The sequence below is a fragment of the Plodia interpunctella genome, chromosome 22, assembly GCF_027563975.2.
Source record: "Plodia interpunctella isolate USDA-ARS_2022_Savannah chromosome 22, ilPloInte3.2, whole genome shotgun sequence".
NCBI classification, from domain to species: Eukaryota; Metazoa; Arthropoda; class Insecta; order Lepidoptera; family Pyralidae; genus Plodia; species Plodia interpunctella.
In genome coordinates this window covers 4,456,864-4,476,310 of record NC_071315.1, presented here as the reverse complement: position 1 = coordinate 4,476,310, position 19,447 = coordinate 4,456,864, and the positions used below count along the sequence as shown (strand labels likewise).

The following is a 19,447-nucleotide window of genomic DNA, read 5'->3' as shown; positions in this document are numbered from 1 at the left end:
GTACCAGGCTGGTACACGGGTAGAATACACCTGGAATAGCACATAGGGTCTAGGGAAGCCCCAGCGAATTCCAGCATTCTGATTGTGAAAACGAACCTGCAGCTCCGGCGGCAGGAAGACGCGCGTGTTGACGAAGTAGTCGGGCTGCGGCGCGAAGTACATGCGCGGCACGCGCGCGTCCGCCGGGAACTCGCGCAGCTCGAACGACGCCGACCGCGACCAGATCACGGACATCGCCAGGTCGCACGTCGCCCACATTTTCTGAAATCACACATGTAGTGCATGCAATAAATACGCGTATTCAAATAACTGAACGCATCCGACATTAAAAATATATATATAGATATTTAAATAAACGAACACATAGACGTCGCCGAATCGCATATATTCTCTGAAATCACACGCCCGATTCACTTGGTAGTACATAAAATAAATACACGTATTTAAATAACTAAACACACAGACATAGCCAGATCATCAATACATATAATAAAATTGAAAATTGAAGTATATATCAATATATCAGTATAAAACTCTTCCGTTACTGAGTGACTGACTGACTAGCTGACTGCCTGACAGACAACATACACCCGAAACTGCAGAGAAGCTGAAATTTGGTATGTAGGTGATCACTAAGAGAGGATTTTTGGAAATTCTACTCCAAAGGAGGTGAAAGGGGTGAAATCTGTAAATATGAAATTTCTACACCGTTGAAGTTAGTGACTTGAAAATTTGGATTTTGGTTGTTTACAACAAAGTAATGAATACGTGTTTCAGATTTTTCTGAAAATTAACCCTCAACCCCCTCCTTACCCCTTCATAAGGGGGGGTGAAAAATTGTATGGGAATTAATACAATTTTCAAGATAAAAAGCTGAAAATTGGCACACTTACTTTTTGTAGCAAATAACAGTAATAGTAAATACAAAAAATGTTTAATTTACGTTTGTGGTTAATAAAAAACCGGGACGAAAGTATTTAAATAAATAAACACATGAATTCAATATCTACGCTTTATATATATATCGTATATTCAGTTCTACGCTTTAATTAATCAGTTTTATTAAGTAATTGATGTAAAAAATATATTTATGTTTCCAATTTCGATCACATGTTTTATCAACATTGACAGAATGTGACAAAACACATTTATTAAATTTAGAATAAAAAGTAAAAGGCAAAACAATATTAACTTTCGTATTTTCTTTTTAGCGTTATCTAATTGTTTCTTCTATTCTTTTTCGTATTATTTAATAATTATATATAGATAGCATTAAAATAAATAGGAAATATTATTGTAATTATATTTTCAATACTTAACTCTTAACTTTGACAAACGGATACTAACTCTTAACCGGTAACTTTTGAAATAAAATCCATGAAAATATAAATATAAATTTCACTTTTTAGATAAGACACAAAACTTACATAGTTAACAGAATCGTCAGTCTCATTGAGGGCGTCCTTGTGACACTTCATCCTCTCCACCAGGCTCTTGTAGAACCCGTAGCAGTACAAATCGTTGCGGGTGATCAGCGGTTCCAGGATGAACCATAAACAATTCTTCACCACCTGAAAAATATACATAATACATAATTAAATTAAAATAACGAGATGAAAAAAATATTTTTTTAATGTCATATTTCAATTTAGTTTAAATAAAGCAGTATAGGCGATAAGGCTGGCCCAAGACAGGTCATAGATGGAACAAGGATTAATACTATCATTTATATATATACTAGCTGCGCCCCGGGTCTTCGCTCCCGTGGGAATTTAAAGGACCCTATGTGTTGTTCCAGGTTTTATTCTCCATGTACCAAATTTCATGTCCAGTAGATTTCACGTGAAAGAGAACAAACATACACACATACATCTTTACAAACTTTCGCATTTATCATGTAGATTACAGGAAAACCTATAATAAATCGTAGACGAGTACGTAACCTTCTTAAACTCGAACTTGACCGTTTTTTTTTTTTCACTTAGCTGTACAAGTGTGGCTGAACACCGTTTCTGAGAGCGGCTGGCGGTATACCTTGAGCTGCGCGACGTTGTCGTAGGCGGTGAAGGCGGGGTCGTGCGTGAGCACGGGCACCGCGAACACCAGCATGTAGTCCGGCAGGATGTGCGGCAGCTGGCTCACCGCGCGCTCCACTGCAGTGCACGATGCGTAGTGTTCAATTATATTCTATGTTTAATAGCCTAAACTACGTGTCTACTAATAGTTGTTGTAGCAATCGATTAAAATATTGTCTTGTGTATTTATAGATTATTATTAGTTATTGGTGCCCATAAGTCAACATACATGACACACTAAAGCATGTACAATGTACATACACACATTATCTGTGTGTGCGTGTGTGTGTGTGATATTAGCGGCGTTCCTAGCGTTTGAGTACCACTTGGGTGGTATTGAGTACATTAACGTTGTGTACAGATAGATTAATAGTTGGTCGATTCTTATTGAATAATTAAAAACAATTTTATTCTCTTTTTTGCAATGTTCACATTTACAAAAATCAAATTGCAACTCACTCGCTCTCCGTCGTTTCAACGTCCATCGACAGAGACACAGAAATTGTACGAAGTATCGACATGCGTCAACGCACGCCAGTGTGTCGACGCAGCAATGTGTCGCGGTCTTGCGGTGTGGTTTACCTTTAGTGCCCACGGTGATGTTGCGCACGTACTCGCGGCGCCGCACGACGTCGGCCAGCATGTACTGCCGCAGCAGCCCCCGGATGCGTCTGTCCGGTTCCCGCCCCCCCAGCGCGTACATGCCCATGAAGTCCAGCGGCAGACATTTGTTCGGGATACCCTGGATATAATCGAATTTCGTTTGAATCTAACATTTGGTATGACAAAAAAAATAAAAATCTGATTTAGACTAACCTACGTCGCAAAAAGAGGGGTGTTATAAATTTGACTGTTTGTGTACGTGGCACCGTAGCTCATCAACGGGTGAACCGATTTGGATGCGAATTTCTTATGCGGGTGGTTCTTAGATATTAGGTGTTTGGTCAAAATCGGTTCAGCAGTTCAAAATTTGTAGCGAAATAAATAATCAAAATCGGAGGTTAATTAACTTGTCTAACAAACAAACTTCGATAAAAATGAAATGAAACACACGCAACGACTTTCTTGGCGCTGTTAATGGAGTGGTTTGCCATTGCCTTCTCCATTTCACACACAATTAATAATCAACCAGTGTGCAGGTTTCCTCATGATGTTTTCCTTCACCGGAAGCAAGTAGTGGTCGATGAAAACTACTATACATGAGAGATTGGTATGTCGCACGAACCTAGGTCCTTTCGATCCACAGGCGGACGTCTCAACCATCACCCCACTACCGTCTACTACTATCATACCACTACTTTTACTGATATAAATCGATACATTTAAAAATAACGTAACGATATTTTTTTATAAACTTATTTACTTATAACATTTAGTACCTTTGATAATCCTTTATGTAATTTTGCAGCGAATGTTTCTCTGACTTGTGGAACTTCATCCTGAAAGAGAAAATTTGATGTAATTCAATATATTTTCAATAACATTTGTAGTATTTTTGACAAACTGTTTTTTTTTCTTCTTTCAATTAATATATAATACTAGAAGTCCGTCCCGGCATCGCTCGGGTGAAACCATAATAAAGAAGTAGCCTATGTTACTCCTGAAGGTTTCATCTATATATTTTATATTTTAACATTATATATCTATACTAGTATTATAAAGAGGTGAACCGATTTCAAAAATTCTTTCACCATTAGAATGCTACCTCATCCAAGTTATATATAGGCTATATATCAGAAAATGTGCACGGTAGAACGGAAACTCACGATGATGAGATGCGAGAGGTTGTAGAACTGTTCGGCGGTGAACTGGTCGCCGACGCCCTTCTGTTCGCACACCTTGAGCATGGCCGCGCCCGCCGCCAGCCGCAGGTGCGCCATCTCCGCGCGGGACACCTGCTTTTGCTGTCACGACATCACAATATATTGCTGTTAATATTATTTATATTTAACATTTTTAGTTAAGGGAGTCAGTCCGTGTGTCGTTGATATTTATGTTGAGGTGTCAATGTCTGTAGAGTCCATAAACTTAACCATAAACTATTCGGCAGGCATTAAAGATTGCTGCTTTCTACACATTAATATATGTAAGTGGTTTGAGATCGGATAGCTTGAGGGAATCATGCAAATGCTTGGGAATTACACCAGTTGTGGACAATAATAAGGGGAAAAAAACTTTATCTTAATTCCATATCCTAGATATTTCATATTTCAGGTCTGTGTATTTGTGGATTTTTTCTGTAATAGTTTTTGTGAGATTATGCGTATTCAGTACTGCTATGTCTATAAGGTATGTAGTTTTATTTATCTTGTAATACAATGTCAGGTCTGTTATTATTATTACTTTTATATTTCTTTTCTTCTCTCGGCTTCCGATAAACCGGCATACTGATAGCACGAGCCTAAGCCAAATGGATATCAGGGAGGGAATCAATATCGTTACTTTGTTATTATTATTTTGCATTCACTTTGGTAAATATTAATAACTTACACAACATCAAATATCTCCAAAATCTAAAAGTTAAAGCTATTAATAAACTAAGCAACATTTGACGCGCAACATATAATCTATCTCACGGATACCATTGACTCGAGTGAAAATACACATAGTCGATCTCAATCATGCAAATTGTAATAAAAAGAAAAGAACGTTGCGCGTCATATGTTCCCTAGTGTGTCCGTGGCTTTATTTCAAGAGACATCACGACGCGCTACCGGAGACAACAGGAGATTTGAAAGCTGGCATTCCATTTGCTCAGCGTATAACTCTCGCAATACAGTGACGAAACGGCGCTGCCAATGTTTTGGGCACTTCACCTGTGGCGCGTTGGAAAATGGAGGATTATTTTTAAAGTGTTTGAATGAATGAAAATACCTGCAACAGATCTCCTTTATGCACAATAAAAGCGTTAAGCATCCTAAAGGTCTTCTGTGCAGACAGCTCGTCCTTCTTGAGGCCCAGCAGCCACCGCGCCATACATTTGAGCCCCTCCAGCTTGCAGCGGGTTTCCTCGGGCAACTCCTCCTCGCTACACCACTCCCCTTCGGGCGCGTTGGGCCCGCCGCCGCCTTCGCGGACTAGAAGCTCTTTCACTATCTGCAATCCAAATATAAATGTTTCAATTGAGCTTACCGTATTTGATAAATTATTACTTAAATATTTGATAAATTATTTAGACAACTATATGTATAATTCTTCTTCTAATTCCTCTGGAAATAGACATTGAAGATGTTGGACTAGGTAATTATTGTAATATACAATCTATTTTATGTATGGATAGAGGTTTTCTTGTGGTAGAATAACCCTTTATTTATCTGAAAATAATTACAAAAATTTTATTATCAGAAACTTATCGGGTGATTTAATTACAAAAAATTACATCGCCTAATAGATGCAGTCAGTAAAAAAATGATAAAAACTTGATATACCTAGTCCTATTTTATATTAGGCTGCGTTTCAAACGCTGCGGTCGGCGGTATTCCTCATGACTGAGGGCGGTATTCCTCATGACTGAGGGTCGTGGTACGAGGAAAGAAACACAATGACTTTCTTAGCACTAATGGAGTGGTTTGCTATTCTTTGCCTTCTCCATTTTACACACAAGTTAATTATCAACCAGTGTGCAGGTTTCCTCACGATATTTTGTCCTTCACCGGAAGCAGGTCTATGAAAGCTGTTACACATGAGTCAGATTGGTATACAAACTCACGTGGCTCGAATAGGATTCGAACTTGAGACCTTTCGGTCCATAGGTCTTAACCATTACACCGCCGCTTCTCCACCGGAGCCGATGTAGAGTCTGAATTTACCTTTCTGGACACAATATTCTTGATGTGTACTGGGAAGTTGTCGGGCAAGTTATGTGCGATGTGTCCTAGCGTGACGATGGCCGTGCGGTAGTGCTCCGACTGCGGGTTGAGAGTCGCCTTCAGAGTGTCCAGGATTTCTGTGAAGATCTGCGTGCGCTGATCGGGCACGTTCACGAACAGACATCTGGAACATGCGAATGGATGTCGTTTAAATACTTTCCAGACGGGTAAAAAGTTAAGTGTGGACCGCAATTTTTTGAAACTCCTATTAATTGGAATTATAAATTATATTTTGTGCAATAAATTTTAAATAAAATATGTAAACAAAATTCCGAGACTGAGAGAAGGAATGGTTATTTCATACAAACACCCTCCCCACACAGCACTTAAAGAGGTTAATTTTAAAAAGAAATACCTCGTATGTCGCCTATCCAAATTTCATTAAAATCATTCCAGCTGTTTAGCATCTCAGACAGATAGATTTTCGCATTTATAATATGGATACCTGACAGCGTTCTTGGCCTGTTTCGGAGTACCAACTTCAGCGTAAGCTTTGCAGAGTGTGATCAGTCTTGGGAATAATGTCGGGCACGCCTCGCCTGGAAAAATAAATAAGCATATTAATAATTATTTATTTAAACTTTATTAACAAAACACAATTTGTAGAAGTACAATAGGTGGACTCAATGCTAATATATAATGTAACAGTTAACCTTCTGCGATGGCCCGGAATCGCTTGTAATTATTTTACAAGCGATTCCTTAAAGTTTTGAAGATTCGGTTATCACTTTTTTGTTTGTTATGGCTTCATCGTTCGTCGAAACGATGATTTTGCCAACGTCAAGGTTGAGATTGACACGATTATTACTTTACAGCCGACTGCCTGCCTGACGTCAAACTTCTATGCGAAAGTTGTTGTCAAGGAACATTGCCTTTCATTTCCTTGGAGTAAAAAAAGCTCACATACAAATTACACAATTTACTTACACTCCGTACGACTTCAGCGATAGTGTGGAAGAGCCGTTAGTCGCGTCGCACGACATCCACGGTAGGATACGGAGTGGTCATATTCTAGGACGGGAACCACACGCGCCAAATGCTGCAGCAGTACTTATAATTACTTACTTAGAGGTCGGTATTTGCCAAGGAAAGTGAGCGCGGCGAGTATATGCGGCGCGACGCTTTCGTCGTCCAACTCCAGCAGAGAAGTGAGCCGATCCAGAACGTCTTCGTGCAGGAAATGTGCGGGGAACACGAACGACAGCATAACTAGTAGTTTCAAGCCGCGTTCCGCCGCTTTCTTTATGTCTATGCCTGGAAACCATAGAGCAGGCATTAATTTTAAAACATAAACTTCCAAGCTAGTTTGGGAACGACATATAAAAATAATTCTTTTCTCCGCCCGCGTAGATTGTAAAAGTAAATCAAATAAAAGGGCTATAAATTGAAGATTCTTGGCTAGCAACCTGTCACTATTTAATATCAATTCCACCAATAAGCCCATACAGCCCATACGGCCTTAGAATTTCGCAACTCTCGGCTCTGTCAAACCCGTAAGGGATATAACGATACTGTTTGTGTATTCTTATAGTAATGAAATTTGTGTATTAAGCTTCTGTCATAAATAACCTCCAGAAAAGGCAGTTGGCATCATGGGCGTATCTAGACAATTTTCCAGAAGGGGACTTGGCCAGTCTGCAAATTTTGTAATAAGTGGGTCCGGCCTACATCACACCGAAGGGCCTCCACCACACCGTAAAATATAACATATACAAAAGTATTGGCTTACTCTCTGTGATTACTTATATTCAAGAAGGGAATTTTTATTCTCGAAATAAAATTCTAACTAATCTTCCATAAAAATATAAAAGAAATTAATTACTTACCACATTCTTCCGCTATGGCCGGGTCAGTGCCCTTCACGGCACCTTCCACATAGCCGACCAGTATGAGCAGAGAATCGTGGTCAATCATCACTGAGCTGACTCGTTCGAGAAGCATTTTGACCGTGTTATAGTACAAGTTCGTCATGACTGGCTGGCCTAGTTTCTTCAGGACATTTGACTGTGAAAATGTGATTAATGTTAACAGATTTATGAGAAATTCATAAAAAAAAATTCAATGTATATAGAAAGACTTTGGATAACTTTAGTTTTACAGTAAAATCATAATATAATAATTATTTTTTGAAATCATTTTTAATCTCACTTAGATTACGCGACATTTTGCCAAAAATAAATTGGGCAAAATAGATATTTTTCGAAAGAGACATTATGAGAAAGAGACATTTTACAGATATTAAATGTAATAAAAACATTTTCTTTTATTACAAATACATAAATGTATACTCACAGTGGTGCGCACGCAAACTTCACAGCTCACATTCGGGTTCAAAATGGTCTCCATTCCCGCCAACAACTCCGGGGCCATTTTCATATGCGCCGAGAATTTGTTCAAAAACTCCTGCGCCTTCACTGACTCTGGTAGGAATTTGGAACTTATGTGTAAGACCTTAGCGATCAATTCCTTTTGTACCGCCGGCGTTTGCGGCTTCCTATGTAAATCTATCCATTCTGCGACAGTACGTCTTACGGCCAACTGGTGTTTTTGAAGCTCAATAAACGCTTTTGTCGCGTTATCATCGACATTTGACATCAAATAATATAACTTCTTCATGCGAATCGGAGCAGGCAGAGTATAAGGGACTAAAGATGTGTTTAGAAGTCGTTCGACTAATAGTCTGTCTTCTAAAGCGGTCATGTAATACCCGTGTAATATTTTATCTTTGATCCACTGTACAGCGCGCTCAGTCGCGGGCGGGACGCTTTCTTCTGTTAAGAATTTCTTGTAAATCATCGCCAAACCCGACATCGCTTCTTTGCGAATTTTGAACTTCTTATCAAGAGTTCTTTCTCTAACGAAATGTAGTAAGTCTTCAGACTCAGCTACCGCTTGGAAATCCCTCTGGGCCGTAGCAATGATGGCCATAACAACTTCGTAGCGCACTTGCTCATGAGCATCGTGTTGCCTCAGTTTCAACGTATCTGTTATATCCTTCCTCAAATCCGGATGATGCACCAAAAAATGCATGCAGTATTGGACGCATTTGATTCTTATCGGTACGGAGATATCGTTGAATCGCCCTAAAAACGCTCGCCATAAAGCTGGATATTGCTTGGCGAGTTCTGAACCAGGTTCCGAAAACATCCTAGCGAGCAAGGCAACTCCGCTTAGTCTCTCTTGGAATTGGGCCGATTTTAGCTTGCACTCGAGCTGGGGTAAGACGGCCAATAGGATGCTAGCGCAGCATTGGTATAATTCGTATATTAACTCGTACACTTTTGAGAATATCGCCAATGATTTTTCTTCTTTGCCGAGAATTAGGACGTGATTGAAGAACTATGAACAAAAACATATTAGTTATTTATTAAACTATAATTTATTAAGATAATGCCTGAACACATTCAAATTGAATTAGCTCACCTCAGAAATAATTATAGATATATAAATAAATATTTATAATTGACTTACGTCAGTTTTATCTTACGATAAGAAAACAAGTTATAAAATAGATTTTGAGGAGATTATCAGAATCGATGATCCATATTGATAAATCTAGTGCATATTGATAAATACATGGACATATATATATAGCCTAGTAAACATATTCTTATCATAAAATCCTTTCTTATCTAATTAGCTTTGTAGTTAAGAGTTATTGGGTGATAAAGATAATATATTTGTATCTTATAATTGCAAATGTATAGAATATTGAGTTAAAGAGTACAATATACGCATAACATTGAAAACAAGCGCGTTAACTCTTAGTTTTTGCATCAATGTCAACAAAACTATAAATATTTTAATAAAATTCACACAACGCAATACATAGGATCAGAGGTCACTACCATTCAAGTAAGCAATATTTGAAGCTAAGTGACATAACTAAAGAAGTAATCTTTAGTTATATTACAGTTTCCAACCTTTCTTGAATGCTATCGTTGCCAATCAACTAGCTAGGCTATGTGTTAGTCGACTTATACTATATCCACAGGAGGATATGGAGTGGTTACATTATAGGGCGGAACCACACTTCACAGTCACTGCAAGAAAGGGCAAAGAACTGCAAGTGGCACATGATACAAATTACACAATGACTCTTTTTCTTTCAAGGGTCTACTAGATGAAATTTCCATATAAATTCTTCTCTTGTTTTCATCTATAGAAGTTTCTCCGAAATTCCCAACAGAGCAAAGCTATTTTGTCAGCAAATATCGCAGAATAAGAACTAAATTCCACTGACCCCCTGTATGTAGGGCTCGAGAGTCTCACTGGTCTTGACGATGAGCTCCTTGGCCAGGTTGTAGGCGTGCTTGTGCTCGCGCTTGTTCGGCTCCACCAGGTTGATCAGGATCACGTTCAGCAGCTCGTTCGACACTACATCCGACTCCGTGATCAGCGGGCACAGCACGTCCAACATGAAAGATTTCACCTTTGACGAGTGCTCAGTGCTGTCAACAAAATATTCGCTTTGTAGCTAAGTTGTAACAGTGTAAGTTTATGACAGTTTTTATTCCTATAGCTATATATAGCAGTTTTTTTTTACTATAAGTGGGTATAGTGAATATGGTACACTTCGCTTTCTATAATCCTCCATTTATAAAGTGAAATAAAACCTCCATCTCGAATATCTCCTGGCAGGCCTCCAGCTCGAAGCACATGTCGAATGACTTCCCATAAGCGAGGGTTATCAGCAGCTGCGCTATTAGCATACAGATTGAGAGATTACTTACTTAACAATCTTGAACATGAGTGAGAACAGCTCGCAGAATATTTCCTGGCAGTCCTCCAGCTCGAAGCACATGTTGAATGACTTCACATAGGCGAGGTTCTCTAGTAAGTAGAAGTAGCGTTTGAAGGCTGGGTCCTTCGGGTCTCGCAGACCTTGGAGCTGGTTGATGAGGAACAGAAATATTGTCTTCACCTGAGGGTTAGATAACGAAATTTCATTAACTGCTTTAAGAGTGGAAAAGATGTTCTATAATAAAAATGTGACATCTTTTTGGAAAATTAGGTTTTATAATAATAATAAAAAAATAAAATAATTTTTAATAAAAAATAATAAAAAAATCCAAAAAGATGTCGTCAAATTGTATAGCCTATAAATCAAGAACAGTTATGATGAAGACGACGAAAAAAATTTAAGTCAATCTAATATTGACATGTCTTAAAATCTGTCTCATTGTTTTTATGAGACTACATATGAAAAATTAAATTTAAATTTGAGTTTTACCCTGTCTTGACATACAGATCATAGAGGACATAAATTTGTAACGGAGTACTTATGTTATATGTAAGTAGGGTAATGTTCCATATTTCCTGTTACACGCATTGAACATTTTATGATGCAAACATAAAGCGCACGTTATTAGGTTTTTTTTTTCAATAATTCACATCGACATTTTCGCGGACATATAAGTAAACAACCAAAAAAAAAGATATTAAAAGTTAGCAAATGTACAAAAACGAAAATAATTTGTATTTTATTAACTTTTATGTGAAAACATTGCTTATCATGATGATTAATTGCTCATTGTAGTCTTAACCGGAAACTCGACATCAAAAATTGATTCAGAATATTGCAAAATTATTCCATTCTGGCAATGCTACATAGTTTACTATAATTTATTCGTTCGAAAGCGGTATTGTACAAAAATAAACGTTTAGCAATGAGTATTGTGTTACTGCAATATAAGTGAAAAGTTATACTCATGTAAAGTGTACACGTGTTTGATATTCAAACGAAATTCATATATTCATGAATGCTAAATGAAAATATCCAACTATGTATAGTACACACTTTTGGTACACGTGACTTGGTTCATAAAAAAACACCACATTTTATATACAGATACCATAGAGATATTTATCTCATAAGTTATTGTACCTTGATACCTGAAAGCGTACATTGTGTAGTTTGCACGAGAGGTTTTATTTAACGTAAGTAAGAATCGGCAATAAACTCGAAACCGACGTTCAATTCGAAAGTTCGACGAACTATTTGTCAATGTTGTAAAGCCGTCATTAGACGTCCCCTGGCAGTGTCAACTGTCAGCTAGATGGAGTACTTGGAGAAAATGACCTGGTAGATACCCAAAGCTCGTAAGGTTTAATTGAAACTCGTCATTCTTTTCCGAGTCTATATTACAACACGCAACGCGTCCCGTGACAGATGCTAGCAAGAACTCAGCCAACTGAAGTACCAGGAGACCAAAATCTAGAATATATACCAAGCGCGGCATATTAATCGTAAGATTTAGTAGAAACCTCTGGTTGCCTGTTCCTAGTCTTTATAAGGCGCCTCATAGGCGTACTCCCTGAGTATATCAGCGATACAGCACTCAATGAGCAGTAGGACGTCTCGTGACAGGTGCCAGCAAGAAATAAGAAGAAAATACAAAGAAAAAGCCAAATGAAGTACTAGGAGAAGAGAACCTGGAAGATACCTAGTGCCGCATATAAGTCGTATTTAGTAGAAACTCCTGGTTACCTGTTCCTGGTCTTTATAAGGCGCCTCAGGTGCGTATACCCTAAGTACATCAGCGATACAGCATGCTATGAGCAGCTGGACGTCACGTGACGGGTGTGTCAGGAAGAAGTCGTCAGCCAGGTGTAGCGCCAGTGGAATGTACTGCTGGTACATACCCTCATCCTGGCCCAAACCCTGCAGGGTATGGGCCAGTACCTGTGAAAAGAAAAAGAACACTTAAGACAATAGCCATAAGAACAGATATATTAAGTAGTTCGTCTTGAAGTTAGTTTTGAAGATGACTAGACCAGGATTTCCATAAACATATTTTGAGAAAATTGTGTGGTGATTTCACAGTCAGTTCTCAAGTTAAAATGAAAAAAGAAAAGGATATTACCACTACCTACTACGACATAATTTAAAAAAGTTGCCTATGTTACTCCAGAAGGTTTCCGAATTTATATTATTAGTATGGTAATATGGATATGGCTTAAGCGCCCAGCACTTCAGAATTCAAAACAATTTAGCTGTGAGTGTGCATTGCATGTAATAAAATAAGCACCATGGTTTCCACTGAAGAAAACCTGCGAGGAAACCACAGCAATTACTTATATTATCCTGGGGTGTAACCATTATTACATACAGCCTAGATATTCGTTGCATAAATTCTTTTCCACATATAGTATGTACTATCGCTGAATATTTATATGTACGATAAGTAGGGTTGCTCTAACCTCTAGAAAGCAATCGTGCTTTTTTTTTATATCTCGTGTAATTTACATATTGAGAGAAAATATAGAAACTATTTAGGTCTTTTTAGTCAGATATAACACCAAAAAGCATATTTTAAATTTATCTCTGTATGACCCAAAGGTTGATAGTTAGAATAGAAATATTCTCTATTCTATACCTTTCACAAATTCTATTTTTGTGGCAATAAATTATCATAAATAAAAAAGATGGGTCGATTCGGGCATATTTTTGAAAGATATATTTAGGTTGTCGAAACACGGGACACGTCGTATCACGGGATGGGACAGTCCAAGTGACAGTCGCGCATGTACGGCACGTATGACAACCCCAACGATAAGGGCCATTTTACGGAAGAGTAACAAAAATGTATATCAACAAACGCTGAGTGGGTCGAATGAGAAAAATAGCCGTGCATTTTTGTGCCACAGTGGTTTCTGGGTGTTTGTTTTGGCACGTAAGTCTTTATGTATTTAATTACATAATACATTCTATATTTATCTCGCGGATTCTAAAGATACCTACCTAGAATGTAAAAAAAATATTGAGTAAACATTGCAATTTTTCTCTTCGTACTTGACTAAAATTAGGAGATTTTTCAACGTCTAAAAGTTGGCGTGGCGTAGCGTATTTATAATAATAATGAGACGACGATGACATTTTTGTTTATTTATTTAAACGTTCGATTGTGTGTTAAAACGCGCTAACGGCTAGAACTACTTAATCGGACTGGATTCTGGATTAATGGTAAGTAGTAAAGAACAATTTAGAAAGTACTTTAGATACATAGACAGGTGCGTAGGTTCTAGCTATGTGATGTGGTTATCACTAAAGGTCGGTGCACACTGACTGTGTAACGCGTGCACGTGCGTGTTTTTGTGTAGATTTGTGGCTGTCTGAGTGAATACGTGCGTTTGTTATTTCTAATATACCCAGACTATATAAACAGATTTCATTGAAGTCGCCTGAAAACATCTGATCTTTTACCACAACCTATTATTAGAGGGCTCTAATGCCAAGTAGTCGCATAAGCACTTGTAACTTATAGTCGATTTCTAATTACGCAAATTAATGTTATATACTCAAAAACTATTCAGATCAAAAATAAAAACACACAAAAAATCTTCCTTCAGGTACTTTTTTTACCCGTGTGTAAGTGTTTTACCCGTGTAAGTGTCAAGATGTTTTCCCTCGCCGGTTGAAATGGAATAATTTAAAAATCTATTTTCAATTTAAAGGCGCTAAACGTTAACTACTAACCGCAAAACAAAACCATTTCCAAGATAAAACAGTACAAAGGCGGGGAAAATGCGCTCGTGACCTAAAAACTCACCGCTGTGCAACTTGAGGTTCTTTTGATGGCAACTGTTAGTTTTTTTTGCTAAACACTATTGTTTGGAATTGTTACTTCAGATGTCAACACATCTTAAAAAAATTGAAAACTATTTTAAGAAAACATGAACTAACTACATGATGAAATGAGAGGTTTCAAATTTGATTTAAAAAATAAATTTATACCGACCAAGAATTATTTCGACGTGTACTTCCGCTAAAAACAAAGAGAAGCGAGGTGGAGAAGAAAATGTAGGTAATCAAACCCTGGACTCTCACATCTTACGGAGGAAAATCCAGGAAATATCTTCATCCCTAATTATAATTCACAATTTAATTTATCTCTCCCGAGTATGGTAACCATATAAATTTAATACATAAACGAAATTTACAGGTAAAGTATCCGCGCGTCTCCGAAAAAGACCCTGGACGCAACAGTCGCCGACAACAAAAAAGTGGCCGATATGTTATTGATAGTCCCACATAATCCACATATTGCCGCGGCACTTCTTTCGTGGCGGAGATGCTACTCTCGCTTACGTCACCACATGAGCGCGATGCAATACAATTCACGATCGCTGAAATTTGTTTACATTAAGTACATGGAGCAGTCGTCAAATTACACACATTGTCATTTGCAAATGACTATTTTATACTTTTACTAACTGTGCCCAGGGACTACGCTCCTGTGGTAATTTCGTATAAAGTATGAGTTATACCAGGTTTTTCTACGCGTGTAACAAATCCGTCGAGAGGACGAAGTGGGGGTTTGCATTTCACTTCTCACTATCAAGTCGATTCGCAGAGATGCAGCTAACCAAACACATTGCGGTTGTCGTCGCGTCACAATGGCGTACTGTGATTGGTTAGGTGTATCTCACTGCGAATCGACTCTATAGTGAGAATTGAAATACATACATAGACAGGTACAGGATACTTTGCCCTCAGATTTTTCCTGAGTGAGTACCAATACAGGAAACGACGGTGAAGCGACGGTCAAGAGCTAATTCGAAATAAACTGACTGCATAGTGCACGTATAGCCAGACATAGTCTAATATAGTGCAAGGAAATAACAATTTTCGTTTGATTGATGAACAAAAGGCTTCGCTCAAATGTACTGCCAACAGCACATCAACTAACTATTGCAAAATCGCCTCTATTAACAATGCGTGGCGATCACGAGTAGTGTAATCTCTGTGAGGTAGTTCTCTGCACAGTCATGCACATCAACGTACACAAATTCATTGCAAATTCGCCCCTATTACCGCGGTATAAAGATGTATAATATGTAGATAAACTTGACACGCAGTCTTGGGGTCCACTGCAATTCAATGCATTGAATACCAAAGTTGATAGCGATAAATTGCTAATAGCATTTCAAGAACGAGATTTTATAACATGAAATATTTACGCTTATAAATAAGAGTAGACTTAAAATTTACACGATGGATTTTTGGACGTGTAGTATGTATTAAAAATAATAGCTGGTTTAACACTATTGAACATTTTCTTGCCACACAGTAACTAATTTAAAAAAATACTACTGTAACTTATATTTTTACCGGACTGCAGGGAAAGGCTTAGATGTAAATCACTAATTTCACCTCAACCCAACGATCCATTTTAAAGTGAAAAAGGAAAAATAATCACTTTTCGCACTTATAATATTAGTATTGAATTGATGATAGGTATGACGGCTAATAAATTATATTTTTAATTTAACCATCATACATAATTATGTACACATAGAATTAATTTGAATCTTCATTTGTACTTTTAAATTTGGGATAATATAAAATTGACACTGGTCACTCACAAATATTATTCTTATTTCAAACACAATATGTGTTTATTCATATTCTTTTCTCTATGATTAATAAATCAAGTTCTGCAGTGGGTACAAATATTGAATGAACACTAACCTTGAGTCTTCGGACCAGTTCATCTGGACCTAGGTCATCGGTGATGGGGCGACAGCCTTGTGGGTACACTATTTCCGCCATGCTGAATAACTGTGGACAATAAAAACAGTATTTAAATATTTCACCTCATAGTAACTGAAGGCAAAACATCTATAGACAAAGCATTATCATATATATATATGTCTACGAGTATATATATATATATATCTTCTTAAATTCATAATAAAGACAGTTTTGGATGTTAAACTGTCTTGCTTGGTCCTGACATAAAGGTAAATCATTATCTATGTTTCTTAGGTAACTGACAACTCTACTGCGAGTTTGACTGTTGTATAGAAAATTACGGAAGAAGGTTTATGTTGGCTTCTTTTTTATGTATAGTAAGATTTTGTTGGCTTAATTACTAGTATATCTGTACATAACAAACTTGAATTAATAAGAAAAAACAGTGCCTATTAGGTATAAATATAAATATAAATAAATATATTACAAATCACACAGATTGAGCTAGCCCCAAAGTAAGTTCGAGACTTGAGTTATGGGATACTAACTCAACGATACTATATTTTATAATAAATACATATATAGATAAACATCCAAGACCCGGGCCAATCAGAAAAAGATCATTTTCCATCATGACCCGACCGGGGATCGAACCCGGGACCTCTCGGTTCAGTGGCAAGAATCTTACCACTGCGCCACCGAGGTCGTCATAGTATGATAATAAAGAGTAACTTTCAACATAATCTCACTTTGTGTGGGTCAGTACAGCATGTCAGTCTCCTCCACAATTCCCCATCTGATGTTACAGCCAATCTACAACTGTCTTTTTAACAATATCCTTATATTCCCATTGCACTTCATTCATCTCTTTTTCAGCTTTCCCCTACTTCTAATTTTAAAACCTGTATTTTTCACATCTATGTTATCTTCCTCCCTTCTTATATTATTTTATTAAGGAGTAATAATAATAAGTATTTTAAAACAAACCCAAGGATATTATTTTAAAATATGTTTTTAATTCAGACATTTGTCTGATTTTTTGTTAGTAGAATATGACTAAGCAACCCTAATGAATAAAACATAACTTTGACATCACCACTATAAATTTATATTGGACCACTGTGAAAGGAAATACTATAAAATCTCAATTGTTTTTAGATAGTGTTATCATTAACATTAGGTATTTGAGTATTAGTACATTCAGTGTACATAAACATTGATAATATACATGCATCTGTCAAATATTGTTTTCTAGTTATTTCCTATTACTTATGCTGCTAAAGTACTCAGATAAAAATACAAATAGGTATAAAAAGATTTTATTACACTCCACAAGTTACAACAATTATTAATTAGATAGCTGACAGAGGGTGTAAGCAAGATCTGTCTTGGACTGTTAATAAAAAATAAATGAAACAAATAATGTGAATTATTAATTTATGATTCAGAAATACAATTATACAATTAAACCCTTAATGTAAGGTTGATGGGCAAATAATACTTATAGAATTAAGGCAGAGATGAATGTCCTAGTGCCTTACACACTTGCATGCCAGCTACCGAATGCATAGACATGCAATTATATGGCATGCCAATATCACAGTCATACAACATGGCATACACAACACATCGGCACTCTCTCATCTGAATAAAAAAGAAAAAAGCTATGACTTACTGACCAGTCTCCAACATATTACAGATTCATGACAAAAACAATTGTTCAGAAACAAATTTATAAGCCTTATAATCCAAGTTATTTACTTAACATATGTGACCATTCCCAGGCTGTGAAACTATATTGATTGGATATAATTTACTTTCATGTGTGTGGTTCCAATCTAGAATGGGTATTTCTCCATATCCACTTGTGCATGCATGATGATGAATACACATGTTACACTTAACATACTTCAGCTTGAATATTTAATGCACAAGAACTTCAACTCAGTGTTTAACACTGAACTCAAAACACTTCTTTTAATGTTATGTTTAAGAGTTTATCAGTTATAAAGAGAAACTAGTTCCAATGTTCAACTAGAAAATCATATATATATGTATACTAACCTACTAAATATCTAGCTGTGCTTTATAAAATATAAAATATGGGTGCCCAATTAAAAGGGAACTTGATGTACATTTCAGGAATCAACTGTTACTTAACCGTTTTGTGTACCTATGTGGAATGTTTCCTTTCATCTCAAAATAAAATACTTAGATCAGAACAAATTGTTTCAACAAAAAATACGACAAATTAAATAACCAATTATAATGCAAACAAAAAAGTTGACAAACACTGGAGGTGAGACTGTGTACAATATTTGAAAAGTAATCAGCAATTTCCACACATCTATCAACTATTAATTCAGATTCTATTATGTATTTAAATTTATTATGTTTCTTGGTTAAACATTGAGCAGTTGGTCCAAAATATGTTGTTGTTGACTACAAAAACTGCACTCGTGGTTCATACAACAAAATACGCGTATGCTAACTTGCTAACAGAACCTCATCTTTACGATCAAACAAGCAAACATCACATATATTTCGAGGTTAATCCATTTATATGTGCTCGCTAAATATTGTGTAGTTACGGACGCCTACCTATTTCAGAAAAATAAGGTAACAAATTGAAGATTAGCGGTACATAATGGCTAGAATACTTACAAGTCATAGACGTGGGCCTGTGTTCCCGACCGACCCGATGTACACAAAATCACCACAGCACAAGAGTTCAAACAAAACAATCACAGGTAAAACATGATCATATCATTAAAGCGTCACTATATTATTAATAACGAATGTAAAATATGTCCTATTGATCTAAATACATAGAAATCTCTTTTTAATAATTTTATGTCTTGTGGACGCCAAACTGCGGGAAAAACTACAGTGAAGTTAGCAACAGTTGTAGTGCAGTTCAAGGTCATTCGACTTCATTGCCTATGGATATTAATGTCTATGGTTTTTTTGTCTATGGTATGGTGTGTGTAAAGAAAGGGTTCCAGGCAAAGATTTTGGATAAGGTA

General features: G+C 36.8%; 1 protein-coding gene across 2 annotated transcripts in view; it reads right to left on the bottom strand.

Moving 5' to 3' along the window:
* The window catches only part of pds5 (precocious dissociation of sisters 5), a 24,049-nt gene extending 4,699 nt beyond the window's left edge, over positions 1–19,350 (bottom strand). For both annotated transcript variants that reach the window (XM_053762544.2, XM_053762545.2), the window contains exons 1-17: positions 19,086–19,350; positions 16,419–16,508; positions 12,435–12,629; positions 10,678–10,868; positions 10,188–10,395; positions 8,237–9,283; positions 7,771–7,948; positions 7,010–7,198; positions 6,390–6,483; positions 5,885–6,068; positions 4,950–5,171; positions 3,842–3,979; positions 3,455–3,514; positions 2,658–2,817; positions 2,035–2,153; positions 1,428–1,571; positions 97–261 (exon numbers count right to left, since the gene is read on the bottom strand). In XM_053762544.2, coding sequence (XP_053618519.1) covers positions 97–261; positions 1,428–1,571; positions 2,035–2,153; positions 2,658–2,817; positions 3,455–3,514; positions 3,842–3,979; positions 4,950–5,171; positions 5,885–6,068; positions 6,390–6,483; positions 7,010–7,198; positions 7,771–7,948; positions 8,237–9,283; positions 10,188–10,395; positions 10,678–10,868; positions 12,435–12,629; positions 16,419–16,499 — 3,375 coding nt within the window. In that variant the 5' untranslated portion in view covers positions 16,500–16,508; positions 19,086–19,350. The remainder of the gene's footprint in view (positions 1–96; positions 262–1,427; positions 1,572–2,034; positions 2,154–2,657; positions 2,818–3,454; positions 3,515–3,841; positions 3,980–4,949; positions 5,172–5,884; positions 6,069–6,389; positions 6,484–7,009; positions 7,199–7,770; positions 7,949–8,236; positions 9,284–10,187; positions 10,396–10,677; positions 10,869–12,434; positions 12,630–16,418; positions 16,509–19,085) is intronic.
* Positions 19,351–19,447: the final 97 nt, after the last annotated feature.